The sequence below is a fragment of the Rhineura floridana genome, chromosome 3, assembly GCF_030035675.1.
Source record: "Rhineura floridana isolate rRhiFlo1 chromosome 3, rRhiFlo1.hap2, whole genome shotgun sequence".
Lineage (NCBI taxonomy): Eukaryota > Metazoa > Chordata > Lepidosauria > Squamata > Rhineuridae > Rhineura > Rhineura floridana.
Window position 1 is genome coordinate 15,697,393 of NC_084482.1, and position 18,532 is coordinate 15,715,924.

The following is an 18,532-nucleotide window of genomic DNA, read 5'->3' on the forward strand; positions in this document are numbered from 1 at the left end:
TCCTATTCTGATTTGCTCCAATCACTCAACTTAATTCACTCCCCCCACAGGACAAGTGATGCAACCCAAGGGTTCCTCAGGCGCAGCCCTCTGCAATGGATGCGGCTGCCATAAAGGCAATCCATCCTTGACTCTTGAGAGCAATTTAATAAAAAAAAAAAGGATTGATTCACATCATGTTTTTGGAAAGAACTGGCCAAGGAGGAAAATAGCTGGGCAACTGGATTACACAACAGAGATGGACTGGAAACTGCAAGTATTCCAAGCATTCTGTCTGGCTTCAAACAGAAAAAAAACTTGGGAGGAAGGATGAATATCCCATCTCCACCCCTGCCCCCCCTCAAAAAAATCAGCAAGGAAAAATAAAAAAAAGCCCTGGTCAGGAAATTGTTGGCTCGTTGCTGGCTTTTGTTTGTTTGGAAAACAGCTTCAATATTATTCCCAAATAACTAGATTAACTCATATGGAAGCCTAACCTACTTTGCAGAGCTGTTGTCAGGGTCAGTGGGGATAACTCCCCTTATACACTGCCTTCACTACTCAGTGGCTGGATGTCAGTTAATGTGCAGCTCACTCCTAATTCAAAAGTAGGTCCTAAATTAAATAAGGGCAACTCTCACAAGTGTGTCCTAACGTGAAATCTTTTGTATGCATACTTGGAAGGAAGACCCAATGAACACAGTGGGACTTGTTTTGGGGTGAACAGTATCAAGCTGCAATCCTGTGCACATTTACTTCAGAGTAAATTCAACTGAGGTCTCAGTAGGACTCACTTCTGAGCAAACATGCATAGGATCAGGCTAAAGCTAGCTCACAACTGCAAAAGAAAATTCACCATAGGATTTAATACACAGTCATCTTGGTTTACTCATTGCTGCTGCAGGCAGGTACAAAAAGTAGCATGATTATTTCAGGGAAATTTTAAAAACAGGAAGTAAGAGTGAGAAGGTGAGAGCACCTATAGGAAGACTTCAACGCTGGAGGCGTTCAAGAGGCAGCTGGACAGCCGTCTGTCAGATATGCTTGAATTCCTGCATTGAGTAGGGGGTTGATTCTAAGATTCTATGACTTTAAGGGTAGAGAGAAAGCTGCAGAATAGGGTTGCCACTGTTTTTTAAAAAAACAAGCCCTGCACCTTTAACAGCTGCCAAATACAGACATTTAGCAGGTAAAAGGCTGCAGTCCTAATCCCATTTTCCTGGGTGTATGACCCATTAAATTCAGTGGAAGTCACTTCTGTATAGACATGCTTAGGACTGCAGCCAAAGTTCCTCCTCCACTCCCAAGCAATATTTCCATGCCCAGAAAATTCAGGCTCCTGTTAAAGGCACAGGAGCAAGCAGGGTTTCTTTTTTAAAGTGGTTCACCCAACTGTTGGGAGAAGGGTTGAACTGCAGAATTGCAGGGGGGGGGAAGGAAAGAATATGAAATAAAGGGGGGGGGGAAGGCTAAAGAACTTGTTAAAGCCTTATGCTTCAATTCTGTGGCTAGCTACCCTATGTTATCTAATTATAATCTTGCAGCATTCACATGTTACAAGTGTCAGCAATTTACTTCCACTAACTGATGGTTATAACCTCAAACAAGTGCTCTAAGTAAGGGTCCTGTCTCTCTCTCTTAACAGTTTTGTGACAGGCAGCAATCCAGTTGGTAAAGTGTTCCTGATCACTATTTCCAATCTTCATCTGGTTTAACATACTTGTTATTCAGCACAGTTAAAAGTTCAGTAGTCCCACTGACTTCAGGAAAAGTACTCTGCACTGCTTGAAAATTGCAACATCACTAAACTGCAATCTCCATGTGCTGGAGAATCTGCTGCTGATTTCTGATCACTTTGCATGTTCGAAGGCACATGCGCTCGTCCATGAAAAAAAAAAGCTGGCAATCCTACAATTGGATAAAAGCTTCTATTTTCCAGTGGTTCATTACTGTGTACACTCAAACCTGAGAAATTAAAACTCCTGCCTCAGCCAAAGATTTTTTCATCCTCAGTTTGCCACAAAAATAAAATGGGAACATTGGGCTGCAACGCTATACTTACTTGGCTACAAATAAGCTCCATTCAATTTGGTGGGACTTCTGAGTAGATACTGTATAGAATGGTCCTGCCATTGTTCATATTCAATAGGAAGTTGCAAAGGTGGGAGAGATAAGCACCAATAGCTTATTGCAGACTTTGCATCTCAGCTTTTATCTCAAAACAGCCTAGACTTGGGCCTCAGGTTGCCTTCCACGGCAGCAAAATATTTTGAAGATGGATCCAGACTGTTCTGTTTCGCTTTACTTTTCAAAAGTATACTCCTTTTAGAACGATTAAAAAATAGAATCAACCAAAAATTCTAGATGTCTAGAATTTCAACGCAATAGGTCTGCCACACTTACCTATGAGTAAAAAGCCCACTGAACAGCATGCGGCTTAAATTCCGCCTCAACGTGCATATGCTAGGACTCTGGATGTGATCTAGGTTAGGAAGTTGAGAGGTATGCAGCAAGTATCAAGAAGTTCCTTAAAGTGCAGAGGAGCTTCCTCCAGCAATGGGCACAGGACTGCAGCTTTGTAGGCTCATCTTATGCACGTTTTTATGTTATTTATTAATATTTCTATCTCACCCTTTCTCCAAGGTGCTCACGGGGGGGCTCCAAGGTTCTTCTTCCCCCCTCCCTCCTCCCTGCTCCCTGCTCCCTGGAATCGGTTAGCCCGAGAGCGGAACATGGCTTTGTTGTACTTTGTACCTGGGCTGGAACCCGTTCTTAGTCCAAACATACTCTAACCGCTACATCATACTGGCTTTCAGACGTTTATTCCGAAGTCAATTCCACTGGATTCAATAGGCGATACTCCCAAACAAGTGTTCATAAAAGGGTGCTCTCCCCGCGCAGTTATATGCGTGTCTACTCAGAAGTAATTCTCCGCCGCAGCTTCAACAGGATTTTCGCCCTAATAAGTGTGGATGGAACTGCAGCCTTAGGAGCGGGCAAGATTGACAATTATAAGGGGGAGGAGGGAAGATACCAACCAACTCGTGGTAGCCCGCAGCCACACCCTCTCGGCTGGTGACCTTCCAGCCGAGCCGGCTACACCTGGCGCGGAAGGAGGCCGGCAGTTCGTGGGTTGGGCGCTGCATTTAAGGCGCGCCGGAGCTACAGCACGGCGCTCAAAACACTCAGTTCGCGGCGGGAAGAGCAGCCGGCGTCGGCGTATTACGGTCCACCATGCTCCTGGCTTGCTGGTTGGAGACGGCGCTGCTGTTCTTGCTGGCCGGGGCGACGACGACGACGGGAGGCGCTGTACTGGGGCCCAAGGGCCAGCCCAGGCCCGCTTGCTCTTCCCCGGCGGCTGGCTGCGACTTCCCTGCGAGGGACCCTAAGGCCCTTTGCGACGACAAGGGCTGCGGCGTCAGGGTAGCTGGCGAACCCTGCGGCGTCTACACGCCTGGCTGTGCCCCGGGGTTGCGGTGCGTCCCTCGGCCCGGGGAGCGCGCCCCGCTGCAGGCCCTGCTGCGCGGCAAGGGGGTCTGTCTGGCGGGAACTGCCAAGAAGCGAAGCGGCAGTGGCGGCAGCAGTAAAAACCAGACGGAGGCGGGGCCCGCGGCAGGTGAGTGGCTTGGCTGGCCCACACCTTCCACACGAGGCATGAGGGAGCCGGAGTTTCACTGTAGAATTGAGGCTACTTAAGTCGGGTTATCAACCCCGGGTAGAAAAATCGCCGAGCTATAAGCAAAGTTGGCATAGAAGTAATTATAAAGCGCGCAGGAAAGGATAAAGTGGGGGATACTACTTGCAGGAGATAAATTAATCTCGTTACCTTCTAATCAAGACGAAAGTGATTAAGGCTGAAGTCCTCAACACAAAGGAAGAAATCCCTATTGAACACACTGTGAGCTATTTTCAAATAAATAGCCATTGGATTGCGCTGCAAGGATGTGATAAAAGGGTGCGGTTTTCTCTCTGTGTGTGAGTGTGAGATGCTCACTGCCCCAAACTTTCCCTTTCTTTATATGTTATTTTGAAAATATAATAAAAAATGTTGTCAGCTCACGTTAACAATAAAAATAATCCACCCATCTTGACTTAAGCACATAAGCAGTCCATATATGTCCCAACAGATATCGAAACGAGACTGACGATTATAAAAATAGACATTCCAAGTGCAGAAAGATCATTACCATCGTCTGGCCACTAAGTAGTGGATGCTGGGTGCTTATCTTTCCAGCCTTGAGGTGGAATTCTCGTTGCATCCATAAGGGCTAGCGGCTTTAAGTCTGCGGTGCATGCTTATATGTTCAAAATTCGAATTCAAATTAGCAATTTGATTTGCAGTCGTGTAGGAGTAGTTAGTGCAAGTTAATTTTGAAAAGCATGTCCTTTAAAGGTTATTTGCTCAGCTTGTCATATTTTCTTCCTTTAGGCTTCAAAAAGCGATGAGGCCTGATGGGTTTCTCAGAGCTAATTTGTATGTATCCTGGAGACCAGAAGCCTCCTTAGTTTTCTGACCTTTGTATTAATGTGAGGGATGAGCCCTAAATAGGTGAAATCGTAATGGTGTGAAAGGGCTGTTAGTACAGAGGCTGTTTCATAAGAAAGCGGAGTTGGGTGCCTTGGAAGAGAATATTCAGTAAGGCATCAGGATAGTTCGTTTACATTGTGTTGGTAATGTTTTCTTTCTCAAACGTTTTGAACTCAGCTTCTCTCCTTTGGGTTCGCACCCCCCAGTAGCCATTTCTTGTGCAGGTGAGCACCTTAAGCTCTTGCCATGTACTTGTGAAACTCTGGCTAGGAAAGGAATACTTCCAGATAGATGAGATAAGTGTCTACTAGGGATGGGGAAGAAATTCAATTCAGATCGTATATAAAGCTGAATTTATCAAATCTGTGCTTTCTGAAAAAAATGGGAACCAAATCGCAGCCATCCTTCAAAATTCGCACGTGCCCAAATTTTGCAGTGCAGTTCTCCAGCTCAGCAATGTTTGCAAAAATGCATATATTTGTAAGAAATATGAATAAAAATGAATATATTTGTGAAAATAAAACACAAAAATGCATAGTTTGGAGAAATTCCTTGCAAAGATATATCCATTAGTCAAAACTGTATATAAAAATGTATTTATTAGGAGAAATTCATACTAAAATGCCAAGGAGGAGTTATGAGGATTCTTTCAAACATTGCAAATGGCTGCTGAAATATGGAAAATTGAATTTAAGATTGGAAAAATGAAAAACGAAGAGAACCAAAATTGACCCATCTTCCCCCTCCCATGTCTACTGCCCAAAGCTGCCAGGAATCTTTGGGGGTGGGGGATAATCTGCGGGATCCTCTTCCTTCCCTAGGGGTGTGTGTCCTGTGCGTGCTGTGTCACCTTTGATCTCATGTCAGAGCTGTCTCACCTTTTGCTTAAAACTAGTCACGGGTGCAATGCCTTGTGGGGAGAAGGCTGGAAAAGCATCTCTTCCTACCTGGGGCTTCACCATCTCCTCTCACCTCCTTGGGGCATGTCCCCCCTTCCCAGTTTGAAAACCTGCACCCTAGGAGGATTGCACCCAGTGAATTCACGGGAGGATTCTCTAAAGAGTTCTTTATTGCTCTGCTTTTATAGACTACAAGTTGCCACTAGTTTCTGTGGTGGACAGAGGCACTATGGGAAGGGAGAGGTTGGGCTTGAATTCTTTAACACTAATATACAAGTAAAGTTTGGATCTGACAGCTCCTTGTCACAAACCTATTTTTATGAGTTGGATTTATGATTAGAATTCACTTTGTGATTTAAGGGCACTGTGCCTCTGAATTCTTTATTAGGATACATTCACATTGGTCTGTGGCAACAAGAGAAGTAATGCAAGCATCTCTGGCATCGTGCCTGACTGCACACGACGTAACTTCTTAAAAACTCGTTTTTGCTTGCTTCCTGAACACTTGGTGACAACAGCCTGTTTTCTTTGGTTGCATGGAAAGGCCACAGCCTGCAAACTGGATTGTTTGCAAGTATAATTAGCTTTGCTCACCTCCAATGATGAGCCCTCTGCCAGATGATGGAAGGATGCTGGGCAACTCACATAGGTGCATATTTTCACTAGCAAAAATAGAGCTGAGAATTTGTGTTAGCTTTTTTAAAAAAATGTATATACTAAATGTAGGAGCCCTAGGCAAAGAGAGAGAGAACTGATACCCCTGGTCCCACATTTCCATCTTCAAAAATCTTTCAGTTATGCTGGGCTAGACCTTCTTGCTCTTGTTGCCATCAGTATTCTAGCAAGTCTGTTCTCCAGCCCCAACTGTAGTCGGTTGCTGGAGCAATAAGTGAGCATGTAATCTGGAACCTGAAAATGCAACAGGACTGTTTCATTAACCAAGGATCGACTGAAGGCCTGCAGGTTCCTAGTACTTATGACTGGTCTCATATGGCCAGTCCAGAAGCTTATACTGTCTGATGTGGGGGTGATGTTGTATATTCATATTTCCTTCGGTGCCTGATACTGGACACATGAAGTGGATGCACCCTAGCTAGGTCTTAACATCAAGCCATGAGATGCCTGACTTGTGGCCCTGAAATCACCTTCTTCCCTCTCTTATTTACAAAACATTTATCTGCCGCCATTCATCATGTTTGGATTTTGGAGCATTCTACCATGGCCAGAGGTTCTTTAGGGATTTGAACGAGGCAGTGAAGCCCACCAGGTTGATTCCTTTTCCATTTTTTATGAAGAGGGAGAGACAAAATATTAACAGCACGGGGGGAAAAGGAACAGGTTCTTACAGTAGGCTTACATTCCTTCAGTTACTGAGAACCCTACTGCAGTAACAGACATGCTTCAAGTGCCAGGCAGCCGTGCCCTATATCACAGTCCTTGCTCATGGAGAGGTTCAACATTCTGTCACCCCTTGGGACTTTTTTATACTGTTTTCCTATCATGAGGTCGAATACATTTTGCCAACTCGTGCTTGCTTCAGTAATTGTCTATGAGCCACACCTATGTCTTGGCTACATTCTCACAGACCATTTTTGATTAGTTTATTCATAGCACCTGGCTGTCTTGTGCTCCCTAAACATTCCCATGGGAGCCATGAGAAAGTTTAAGCATGCTGGATGCACCAAGGGGGAGAGAGGCATGTAAGGGAATAATTGCATCACACTACACTGTCTCCTCAAAATTACAATGGGTCTTCCAGAGGGTCCCACTGCTCAGTGGTATACAATTGATTTATAGCATAAAACAGTAATAAAGCAGGTTTTAAAAACCCTTAAAACTAAAATTCCCTAGGGGAATAAAAATGTTTTTGCCTGGTATCAGAAAGACTGCAGTGTAGATGCTAGCTGAGCCTCTTTAGGGAGGGCATTCCATAGAGGACTGAGAAAGCCCTCTCCCTTATTGCTGAATAGCATATCTCTGGCACTGGAGAGGTGCATCAGCAGAAGATCTTAAAGCGCAGACAGGTTAATATGGGAAGAGTGGCATTTGGGTCCCAAGCCATTTGCAGTTTTAACCAAAGCAGCATCTTGAAATTGGGCCCAGAAGCAAATGGGCACCCAACAAAATTGTCTTAAAATTGGCATGATATGCATAAGCCTGTCTGTCCAAGTCAAAATTCTAAGCAGCTGTATTCTGTATCAGTTGATGTTTCTGAGTAGTCTTCAAGGGCAGCCCCATGAATAACACATGTATAGTGTTCTTTATAGTTAAGCCATTGGTAAATAATGGGCAGAAGTTTTGTTCCTCTAAATGAATTGTGGAGATGTTTCTGAAAAGAACTGCCTTTAATGAAATCTAACCAATGGTCTTTGATGCTAGTTAGGATTTACCATGCTGGACAGCGGCCTTCCAGAGACTGAGACAAGGACTTTTCCTTGGCTGTGAGCACACTAGTCGCCTACAGCAAAGCATTTCCATTGGCCACACCTGCAGGAGCAACAGGTTGATCTGCCGATCAGTTGCAAAATCTGCCTGAAGCAAATTTTAAAAAAGCATTTCTGCTAGTCCCACCAGATTTTGCAGTAAAAGGGGTGGGGTTTGGCTAGCGTTTACCCCCATTTTCAGAAAAGAGAGGTGGAGACGCACTGGAACCAGCAGAACAATAAGTGTGTTTCTATCCCAAATGTTGATTCATGAGTACAGCTAGGGCTGAACCTAGGAATGTCCCAAGCAAGTTTAGGGAAGGGGCATAACTCGGTACTAGAGCATTTGCTTTGCATGCAGAAGGCCCCAGGTTCAACCCCCGGCATCGCCAAGTCAGGCTGGAGGAGATTCCATCTGAATCTCTGCAGAGCCACTTCAGTCACAATAGTCCAGGGATGAGGAACCTGTGGTCCTCCAAATGTTGTTGGGCTACAACTCCCACCATCCTTGACAATTAGCTATGCTAGCTAGGGCTGATGGGAGTAGGAGTCCTACAACCTCTGGAAAGCCACAGGTTCCCTGTTCCTAGTGTAGAAGTACTGAGGAAGATGGATGCTTGGTCTGACATGGTATAAGGCAACTTCCTATGTTCCTATATTTATTTGTTTTACTTGAGTCCCACTGCAGAAATGAAAATTTAAAATTTTGTTTTTAAAAATTAACCAGTGCAGGTTAAAATCCTGCTCTTCTGCTGTTTGGCAGGAAAGCGGGGGGTGGTGGATCTGTTTCCTTATTTACTCTCCTGAATAGCTTATCTGCAGAATTCTCACTTTTTAAAATAGAGCTCCATAGATGTAGGGGTAGTAATGGTGGTGCTACAACCAAGAAATACAGAGAGGTGGAGCTTTTGCCAACAACAGCTGCCTCATGGACCATTCCTCTATAGTGGGTGAGTCAAAGCGGGCACTGTGATTGCACTAACCAGACAAATTGCAATGAACCAGGTCTTTAAAATCAAAAGGGCATCAGGGAGAATGTTGGAATGGAACTGTATTATACAAATATAATCTGAATTCTCCAGAATTTCCAAGTGTGCAAATTATATTGATTGTGGGGAAAACACCTAGATGGAGGCTCTGAGAGATGGCTCGGTGAAATTTCAAGTGCCATGGATATCCAATGTAAAATCTAGCTTCTTTATCCCCTTCCTGCAATTAGCAGAATGTGTGTGATTATTGTGTATAAGATATTTTATGCAGAATTCAACTTGGCTTGGGACAGAGTATGCCAAAATGGCGCCCTAGCTATGTTGGCTGATTTAAAGGAAGAGATGGCTCTGTTATTGTTTGCTAATATGGTGGAGAAGGTGAGAGCCACAGATGGCTGCAGGGAGTTGTGGCCAGCATACCCCTCAAATGGCTTGTACAATACATTCTCATTCTTTTTCAAAATCAAAGCCAGAGGTGGGAAGGGATACTGGATGTGTGGAGATCATGCCAATTCCTCCCCTCTGTTAAGAGATTGTGGTTGGAGAACTATTTGTGTTGAACTTGTAAAGTTCACTCCCCTCTTGGTGACTAAAAAGCAATGAATACCAACCTCTTGATGATTTTATTTAAGACAGTTATATATCACATATTTATTTATTTATTTATTACATTTATATCCTGCCTTTCTTTTCATGATAGAAACCCAAGGCAGCTTACATATGGTTCCCAGGCAGTCTGCCATCCAGGCACTGACCAGACCTGACCCTGCTTAGCTTCAGCAGGGTGCTGGCCTCATGTGCCTTCAGACGATAGCTTGGGACCCATTTCATTTGCATATCTAATTTCCTAAGCAATATACATAAAATAAACCATACAGAATAAAACAATAATATAATCATAAAGCCAAACAGAAACCTGAACACTATCTTAAAATGCCTGCTAGAAGAAGGAGGTCTTTGTCATGTGCCTGATGTTCAGCAAGGAGTGACCCTATCTAATCTCAGTTGGGAGGGAGTTTCACAGGCTTCGGTCCATAACACTGAATGCATGATTAAGAAGAATTGAGTGCATCTTTCTCTTCCTCCCACTTTAAAATATTTTAAAAGACCACTTTATCCAGGCCTCCTGGTGTCCGTGCATGCAGTTCTACAAAGTCAGAAGTGATGTGTCTGTTTTCTACATTACGCAGCATTGAACATTGTTTCATATAATGCCAGCTTTCTGTCCTTGTAATGCACCCATAGTCAGAGTAAAGCTTCTTCACATTCTAGTCAAACACTTGGAAATACTTCAGTGACACTTTGCTTGGAAATTAGGATAAACTTACACTTTAGGCTGCAGTCCTATGCATGCTTATTTGGAAGTAAGCATCCTTGAACATTGAGAGTTTTAACTTCCAAGTAAACATGCAGAGGAATGCACCAGGGCTATGGAGTCAGAGTCAGAAGCAATTTTAGGTGGAGTCGGAGTCGGAAGAAATGTACCCACTCCGGCTTCAAAATAAATTTTGATTGACAAATTTTTTAAAATATAAATTCAAAATGTCAAAGAAGCTTCCCATGAAGTCAGCTGTAGTTGAGCATTTCACCATAACTCAAATGGAAAACATTTTGTGTGTCAGTGTATGACACAGGACCCAGCTGAAGACAAATGCTGTGATGACAAGATCAGCGCATATTCAGGCAGCAATAAAAATGCTCCTATGAGAGCTTCCAATTTAAAAAGACATTTACAGCCCTTTCCAGGGCTGTGGAGTTGGAAGCAATTTTGGGTGGAGTCTGAGTTGGACAGTAGAAAAATAGAGGAGTCGGAGTCGAAAGTTTGGCGTACCGACTCCACAGCCCTGGAATGCACAAGTGGAGAAAATCTAGACACTATTTTACTGCATGGCCTTGAATTGCAGAAGCTCACTTGTAGAACGATATCCAACAAATCAATTGGAATACTAAGAATTCCAGTTCTTTAACATCAAACTTCTCACCTTTATTAGTACAGAAATGGCTTTTGCAAGATAAAGGCTGTGTGAGGCTTCACCAGTTGTGTGTCTGCATAGGACCATTGGAAGGTCATATATATGTTTCCCTTCCTACTTTTCCATTCTACCAGTGCCTTATTTCTGCAGTTAGGGAAACTTAACCAACTTAGCTTCTAAGTGGGCTTTTGTAGCTAATCAGTTGATTCCATTTGATCAAACAACCTGGATAAATGCATAATTTATCCTGTTCATTGTGAATCTGAAAAACTTGCTGATGTGGCATCCAAGATTCTTCACTTGGTGCGACGCTGGTCATACCAGCATTCCTTAGCCAGCAAGCCCAATCTCTGTTTGACAACCGCCAACGGTGGATTTTTCCAGCATAAAATTGCAACCTTGTGCATTCTTACATAGGACGCAAATCCCATTGAACACAGTATGAATTGCTTCTGAGTAAAACATACATAGGATCAGGAATGTTTAGACTGATCATTCTCTGTGACAACTATGGATGTATCCTCCATAAAGATGCTAATAGTTTTATTGGAACCTATGATGTCATTTGATATCACAAGAAACTTGTTATTACAGTCTACTAAACTGGCTTGTCCTTGAAGGTTTGCCCATCTTTTTTTCTGCTTCTGCAGTTCCAGCAGCCTTAAATGGTCTCCACTGTGCCAGAGTTCTGTATATGAAATGCAGACTGAAGCAGAGACACCAGGAGTACCTTAAAACAGACAGCTTGCTGTTAGGGAACTCTGGTGCCCCCTTGAGGAGCAGTATGGAAAATGCAGACGTTCAGTGGAGTAGCTTGATTGAGCTAGTGCCTGTTGAGCTATAAATACACAGGTCTTCAGTGCTCAAGAGCCCCTTCAGCATTCTCAACCTGTAGAGCACTGGCTACACGTCTATAAAGGACTAGCTACAGTCCTCACATCCTGTGTGTACTGTTGTAGAGACAACAGATGGCATTCACTACTAGCTCTACTCAGAGTAGACCCATTAAAGTTAATAATAGACGCGACTAATTTAGGTTCATTAATTTCAGTGGGTCTGCTCTGAGCAGGACATAGCTGAATACAACTCAATTTATGTATAGAATTGGATTGTCATACCTACTTCAGGTACAGGAAATTAAGAGCTAATGTTTTAAGTCTTATTTTACTATAAAGCTGAACTTTATTGGGGTAGGACCAGGGCTGTGGAGTCAGTACACCAGACCTTCGACTCCGACTCCTCTATTTTTCTACTGTCCGACTCCTTCATAAATGGCAACTGTATATTAACTAGTAATAACACATTTACTGTAGTAAAATGGCAGCACAAGGCATTTCATCACCACCACGTGAATCCAGAGCTTGGAAAAGTTACTTTTTTGAACTACAACTCCCATGAGCCCAATCCCTGGGACTGATGGGAGTTGTAGTTTAAAGAAGTAACTTTTCCAAGCTCTGGATTCACGTGGTGGTGATGAAATGCCTTGTGCTGCCATTTTACTACAGTAAATGTGTTATTACTAGTTAATATACAGTTGCCATTTACAAAGGAGTTGGAGTCGGTACATTTCTACCGACTCTGACTCCACCCAAAATTGCTTACGACTCCGAAGCCCTGGGTAGGACTCTGGTAGACACTGCCTGTTTTGCTAGGGTCTCCTAGTGATGGAGTTGAACAGTCTCTTAATTAAACCTCCCCATTGAGCTGTCAAGGTCTGAAGTAGAAGCTGGGAAACCCAGACATTCCTGGCTACCCTGAACGCCACGATTTAACTTTCTTAAAGTGGGGACAAACCAACATGGATGGCTACTGCCCCAGGCCAAAGTGCCTCAAACAAAGCCCTGTGTTGTGTCAGAAGGATACCTGCTTCCCTGGATCTGCTTTTTTATTTTAAGTGTTTTTATTTTCATTAACAAAACTCCATGGGAAACAAAATACATAGATCAACTGGGAGACAAACCAACTGCACAGTCACATTTTTCACTGTATCTTTCTATAAACATTGAAGTGTCTTTGGTGGGTGAAATCCATGTTTTTTTCATGACTGTATCATTAATAAAACTGACCCAAATGATATAAAAATCTACTGTGATTATTTCAACATGCCTGGACTTGATAAGTGACTTTCTCCATTATTCCAGACTTGCTGATGTCAGTCCACCATTCAATAAGCATGCAGCGTTCTCCAGTTCCGGATTCAGCTTTTGTTTGAAAAACCACATAGGACTTTTTTTTTTTTTTTTACTCCAATGCATTATTAACACTGGCTTGGACAAAAAAAGCACACCAAGATAAACAGCATTTAAAGTGCACATTTTTCAACACAAAATGCACCTGACAAAAATACAAATAAGTCTATTAATTTTTGCTAAGTGGCTAAAGCCTGGGGACATTATTTACAATAGTACAGAATACAGCACAGTATCTTAGAAAGACTAGATTGTGCATCTATTTTCCCTGTAAATTCTACAATGGAAAGTGCACCTGGGGTTAGGGTTTAGTCCCACCTCTGTTGAATGAAGAGGTGTTTGTCTACAGACCTTGAATTTCCCCTGAGGAAAATCGTAACTCAACAACAGATGTGGAGATGAATACAACTACCCTCCATTGGATCTGGGGTATGACAGGGAGAATTGGACTGCTCGGCACCTGTAGTCCTAAGTGACAAGATTATGTGGCTGGAGGGACAAATAGGTCAGGAGTCTTTTTCAAATGGAAAACTTATGTGACTGTTAAGACTCCACACACAACCTTCTGGATAGTCTTAGCTTTAAAATTGTCCTTTGGATACTGCTAGTTCTTGGGTGGAGATGGCTGAAGTTATCGGCAGCATTGCGTTCCATTGCTTGCGACCCTGGGCTCCTTCTGGGAGGAAGGGCAGGGTATAAATTTAATAAATAAAAAAATAGTACATTTCTTCTTCTTGGTATTTTTATCCCAACTGCCTTTCAGGGCAGTGTATTAACTCTCCAAGGTCATTCAGTGAACTTCATGACTGAGGGACTTTGAGTTCTGGACTATTTGAAAAATCTGTTTAATCTGGATTGTGTACATATAACAAGCAGCAATCCCTTTTTTAAAAAAACTGCCTTCCCTGGTGCGGGATAAAGTGGGGAGGATGCAACCTTACGTGTCTAGCCTTTTAGGTAAGCAGTCAGGTACAAATTGCTGTGAGTGAGAGAGAGCAAGGACAAGACTCTCTGAAATTGCAAGGAGAAATTGACCAAAGGCTTTCTTTGGCCATACCTGAAATCCCTCCTTTAGAGAGGTATTGTACGCTGATAACAACTCTTGATATCTGGCACAGAGGTGCATTTGCTTTGCAATTAACATTGCAGACAGATCTCACTCTTGCATATATTTTCTTGATCAGTTTCCAGAACAATGTGCAGATACATTCCTTCAATGGCAGGATAGATTAGTTAACATTCTTAGTCAGTGTCCTTCCTTCCCTTTGCCCAAACATGGGACTCTTGCAATGGGGCTATGCTTGCTGAGTGATAGTGGTGCTTCAGGGATTCCTCGGCACCTGTCAGCTGCAGCTCATGCATCAGGGAATCCCAGTGCATCCTTAATCCTTCCTGTTCAGGGGAGGTTGGACAGCAGTAGATGTTACCAGTCACTAGTAGAGAGTACGAGAGCTGACTGCACCATCCATGTACTGTTGGGCAGAGAACTATGGATGCATCCAATTAAACCATAGGGGCTTAATTTTTTTCAAGGCATGTTTTAGTCTTGTTCAGTGTACAGAGTTTGAGAATTGCTATCCTGAAGCAGGTCTCCCCACCCCTCGCCTACCTTAAGAAGAGTGACTGAAAGACTGGTCTGTTTCTATCCCTCTAGGTGACGGTTGGGAAGAGAATCATAATGCAGGTCAGTCCACTCCAGAGACTCTCCCTTTACAGAGCCAGGATCCACTACAAGAGGTTACCATTGGCAAAGTCCAGCTACAGCAGCTCTCCCTGAGCAGTGATGCCAAACAGGAGCTTGAAACGGTGTGTGGAGCAAGTGGCCTATGCTGTCCCAGGCAGTGAAAATAGAGAGGACTCTGCTTCCCTGCTGGAATTCTGGCTTCCTGTTCTGTGCAGCCTTTCATGCACAGGAAAGTTATGCTAGGGCTTGAAGAACTGAGAAACCTACACATTATTGCTCTTAGCTGTCTGCTTCCATCTTTTTTCCTTTCTTCCTTTCCTTCCAAACTCTTACAAGTGCTACTTCACACTTTCAGAAGAGCATGAGGTATAAGTCTTCTGGGATTACATGTCTTCAGTAAGCAGAAGGATCACACAATTGAACACTCACCCTTGGTTTAACACTAACATGCATGCATGTACACACAGCCTTCCTTGTCTGGAAAATCAGCATATCGGAGAAAATTCATAGCCTGACTCCCTCCCTTCCATGCTAGCATTTGTTATACAGTGCTTTCTGTATAGAAACTCTGACTCATAAAATAGGCTTAAGTACCTCTGTTTGAATATACTTCAGTGACTCTTCCTGCTTCTATCCACCTGCATACAACCATAACCCTTTTGCCAATCCAGTGATTAACTTTAACACATGTAATCAACAGCATCTGGAGAGTTATAACTCCCAACTTCTCCCATCATCCCTTGCCATTGGCCATGCTGGCTGGGGCTAATGGGAGTTGAATCCAACACCATCTGGAGAGCCATAGGTTATCCACCACTGCTTAACTACTATCCTATCTCTGTTTCACAGGCTCCTTGCCGCAGACACCTGTCAGCCATCTTGCAGGAGCTGAAGGCCCCACTTTACTTCAACGGTGAAGACATCTTCATTCCCAACTGCGATACCAGAGGTTTCTACAGGAGGAAGCAGGTAGACTGATAAGCTGCTCAGAGGCAAAGTGAGCTGTTATCAGGCTTTATGGCAAGATAAACCGTGCAGGCAGGAACCGATCTTGGGCAGGCACAAGGCGTACTTCTTTGGATATGATATGAAGGAAGCGAGTATAATGTGCATGAGAACCATAACTTGGAGCTTCCCACAGCGCTAAGGTTGGGAAAAGGGTAATGCATGTATTGGTCTCCTTAAATGGGGAAGTGAGGTATAATATGATCCAGCACCAACGTGACTACTACTTTTTTTAGGCTCCAGCAAAGCAGTCATGCTGGTGTGCCTTATGTGGCTTTACTCATAAATGCCTATCTTTCTTTTAAGGCCTTGGGACCTATTGAGCTCTAGCTATTGAAAGAAATGTGTTTTTTGCACAAACAATGAGCACAAAGTTGGTTGCAACATAATCTAGTCTGTATAAAGTGTTGCCTGCCTGCCCCTGCAAATCGCTCGCTGCAAATTCATGTTCTAATTATGACTCCTAATTGGAAGGAGGAGAGCCCAGAATAGTGACTCATGCAGAGGCGTAACAAGCAAGATCTTCTGTGGATGGCTATTTTAGGCTCACAATATCATTTAAATAAAACATTTTAGTGGCATGCTATCAGTTTTTCCATGGCACACACTAGTGTACTCTGGCACAGTTTGGCAATTGCTGCTTTCGTCTTCTCTTTTTGATTCTATATTCTCTCTCTCAAACAGACTCTTTTAGACACATGAGATTTTTTTCTAATGTTTCTGCCTCTACACTGTCCAGAGACGGCCAGCATCTGTAACTTTGGAGGGCACTAGTCTGCAGCCAGTGCTCCACGAGTAATCATGCTCTCAGCACCTCCTACCTGTAATGTCTTTTTAATAATGTGCATGGATTTGAGCATGCTCAGGCCTTTACAATTAAGACCCAGAGATAAATGTAATGTCTCATCTTACAACTTCTCAAAACAGTTTAACCTATCGGAAAAGGAAACTCAAATGCTGTAGAATAGCTTGATAAACATTTGGTCTCTGTGTGGTCCACCACTCTGGCTTTGCCTCCTTGTAATCAACCTCCACTAGGAGTAGTTGATTCTGCCATAACTATTCAGTTGTTCATGTGGAATCTTACCAGGAACAATTGAACTATTTTGCATCTGTTGCATAGGTGTGGCAGAATTGTCTACCACCACTAGAAGTGGATTGCAAGAAAGCACTGTGCATTTTCAGGAGAAATTGCCCACAGCATCTCTGCATGAGTCATTGCTCTGTTCCAAGTTTGCTTCTTTCCAGTTAAGAGGTACACTTCCCAAAGTAACTTCAACACAGTAAGGGGGTGCATATAACTAAGGGGAGGCAAATTTTAGCTCTGTTTGTACTCAAAGCTTTCAGATGATCATTCCTCCAATTATACTTTGAGGGAAAGGGGGATTCTTCTGCTGAATACCACTGGATCGAATACATGACCAAAGGAAAAAACAGCCATTAGTACCACCCCCTTTTGCTAGTAATACTTGAGGGAGGGTGCAGAGGCAAACTGCAATAATGGGGAAATCCACTACTGAACAGAAGCTAAGTGATTTCTCAGTTGGACTTGTTACATTCTCTGTGTTGAACTGCTGATTCTTTGGGCTTCAACTTCCCCACCAGAATCATAAGTAAAGAAATCCAGGGTCTCCACAATGTGTTGATTGCTGAAGGAGCTGCTGGTTCTCAGTACTCCTAAATAGCCAAGGATGTTGGATATCTGCTGAAGGGTATGGTGGTTGGTTGGTCCACCCGTCTCCTGTTAATATCTTTCCCCTCTGCAGTGCCGAGCATCCAAAGGGCAGAAGAGAGGCCAGTGCTGGTGTGTGGATAAGAGAGGCCACCAGTTGGAAGGGCTGGAAGAAAACCCCCTTTGCCTGCTTGCTAACATCGACTGAATAGGTGGGGAGTACCAAGTGCTCCAGCAGCAGATACTCTTGACTGAGAAGAATCTCCCTACTAGAACTGTCACAAATGTTTGCTTTTAACTTATTGTGTGGTTGCTACCTTGTTGGGATCTTGGATTCCCTGGAGTAACCTTGGAGCAACTGTTGCATCTGATAAATCTCCTACAAAAGGGTGGAGGAGCCTGGACTGGCTGCGTCAGGACAATGGCCAATAGCAGGCAACTTCTGAATGCATGACTAAAGATGCTTTGTTGAATAAGCTATTAGTGGTTGCACTGCAAAGTTATGCTGGCACATAAGCCAGGCTTATTTAGGTAGACATGTATCCCAGGTGCTAAACTGGTAGAGGAACATGAGTAGCCAGAGGAGTCCTGGAGTAATCACCAGCCAGGGTCTGTCTTAAGCATCCTACTAAGCTACAGGTAATAGGGAAGAATGGAAAAGGGGACAACTTTGTAAAAATATATAACACCATAGAGTCCACAGGGGCACTATGAAATGGGAGAAGAATGGACCCATATAGAACAGGCTTTTCTTACTGTTAACACCCCTGAATTAGAACAAGAAAGTGTGGATGGGATACGTGGTGCAGGGCACTAGAAGCAATAGGCTGTGGTCGTTCTGCCTAGGGCATTTATGGTGGCCCCCTTCTTACCAAGCTCCACTTGGTCCTTAGTCTCCCCTCTGTACCAGATTGCCTTATAGCCTCCGCTGAAGCACATCATGGGAGAGTAATATGGATGGCAGGAGCTGTTGATGGCAGGGATTCTATGGCTGCCTTCCATGACAGAGGAGGAGCATATAATGGGTCTTCCCTGTTGTCTGCAGTGTGCTTTAATTGAAGCCGTTTGTGTCCAGGGGGCGAGGAAAGTTTGGCTTCCGTATGTTTCACTGTCACTGGTTTCAATAAATTTGAGAACTATAACATACTTTGCTCCTAATGACTAATTTGTTTGCTTATGAAGAACTCCTGA

The 18,532-nt window shown here is 43.5% G+C and overlaps 2 protein-coding genes across 2 annotated transcripts in view; one reads left to right on the top strand and one right to left on the bottom strand.

Annotated features, from left to right (window-relative positions):
* Positions 1–18,532, bottom strand: part of SPRYD3 (SPRY domain containing 3) — a 101,453-nt gene that overhangs the window by 79,395 nt on the left and 3,526 nt on the right. The window lies entirely within an intron of this gene.
* Positions 2,996–18,487, top strand: IGFBP6 (insulin like growth factor binding protein 6). Its single transcript, XM_061614607.1, has 4 exons — positions 2,996–3,595; positions 14,635–14,786; positions 15,514–15,633; positions 17,436–18,487. The coding sequence occupies exons 1-4, from the start codon at positions 3,214–3,216 to the stop codon at positions 17,547–17,549; spliced, it is 768 nt and encodes a 255-aa protein (XP_061470591.1). The 5' UTR covers positions 2,996–3,213; the 3' UTR covers positions 17,550–18,487.

Excerpts from the sequence above, each read along its gene's own strand:
- IGFBP6 (XM_061614607.1), top strand. The coding sequence starts at position 3,214 with ATGCTCCTGGCTTGCTGGTTGGAGACGGCGCTGCTGTTCTTGCTGGCC. Across the intron at positions 14,787-15,513 it reads CCAAACAGGAGCTTGAAACG|GCTCCTTGCCGCAGACACCT; the intron begins GTGTGTGGAGCA and ends TCTGTTTCACAG. Across the intron at positions 15,634-17,435 it reads GTTTCTACAGGAGGAAGCAG|TGCCGAGCATCCAAAGGGCA; the intron begins GTAGACTGATAA and ends TCCCCTCTGCAG.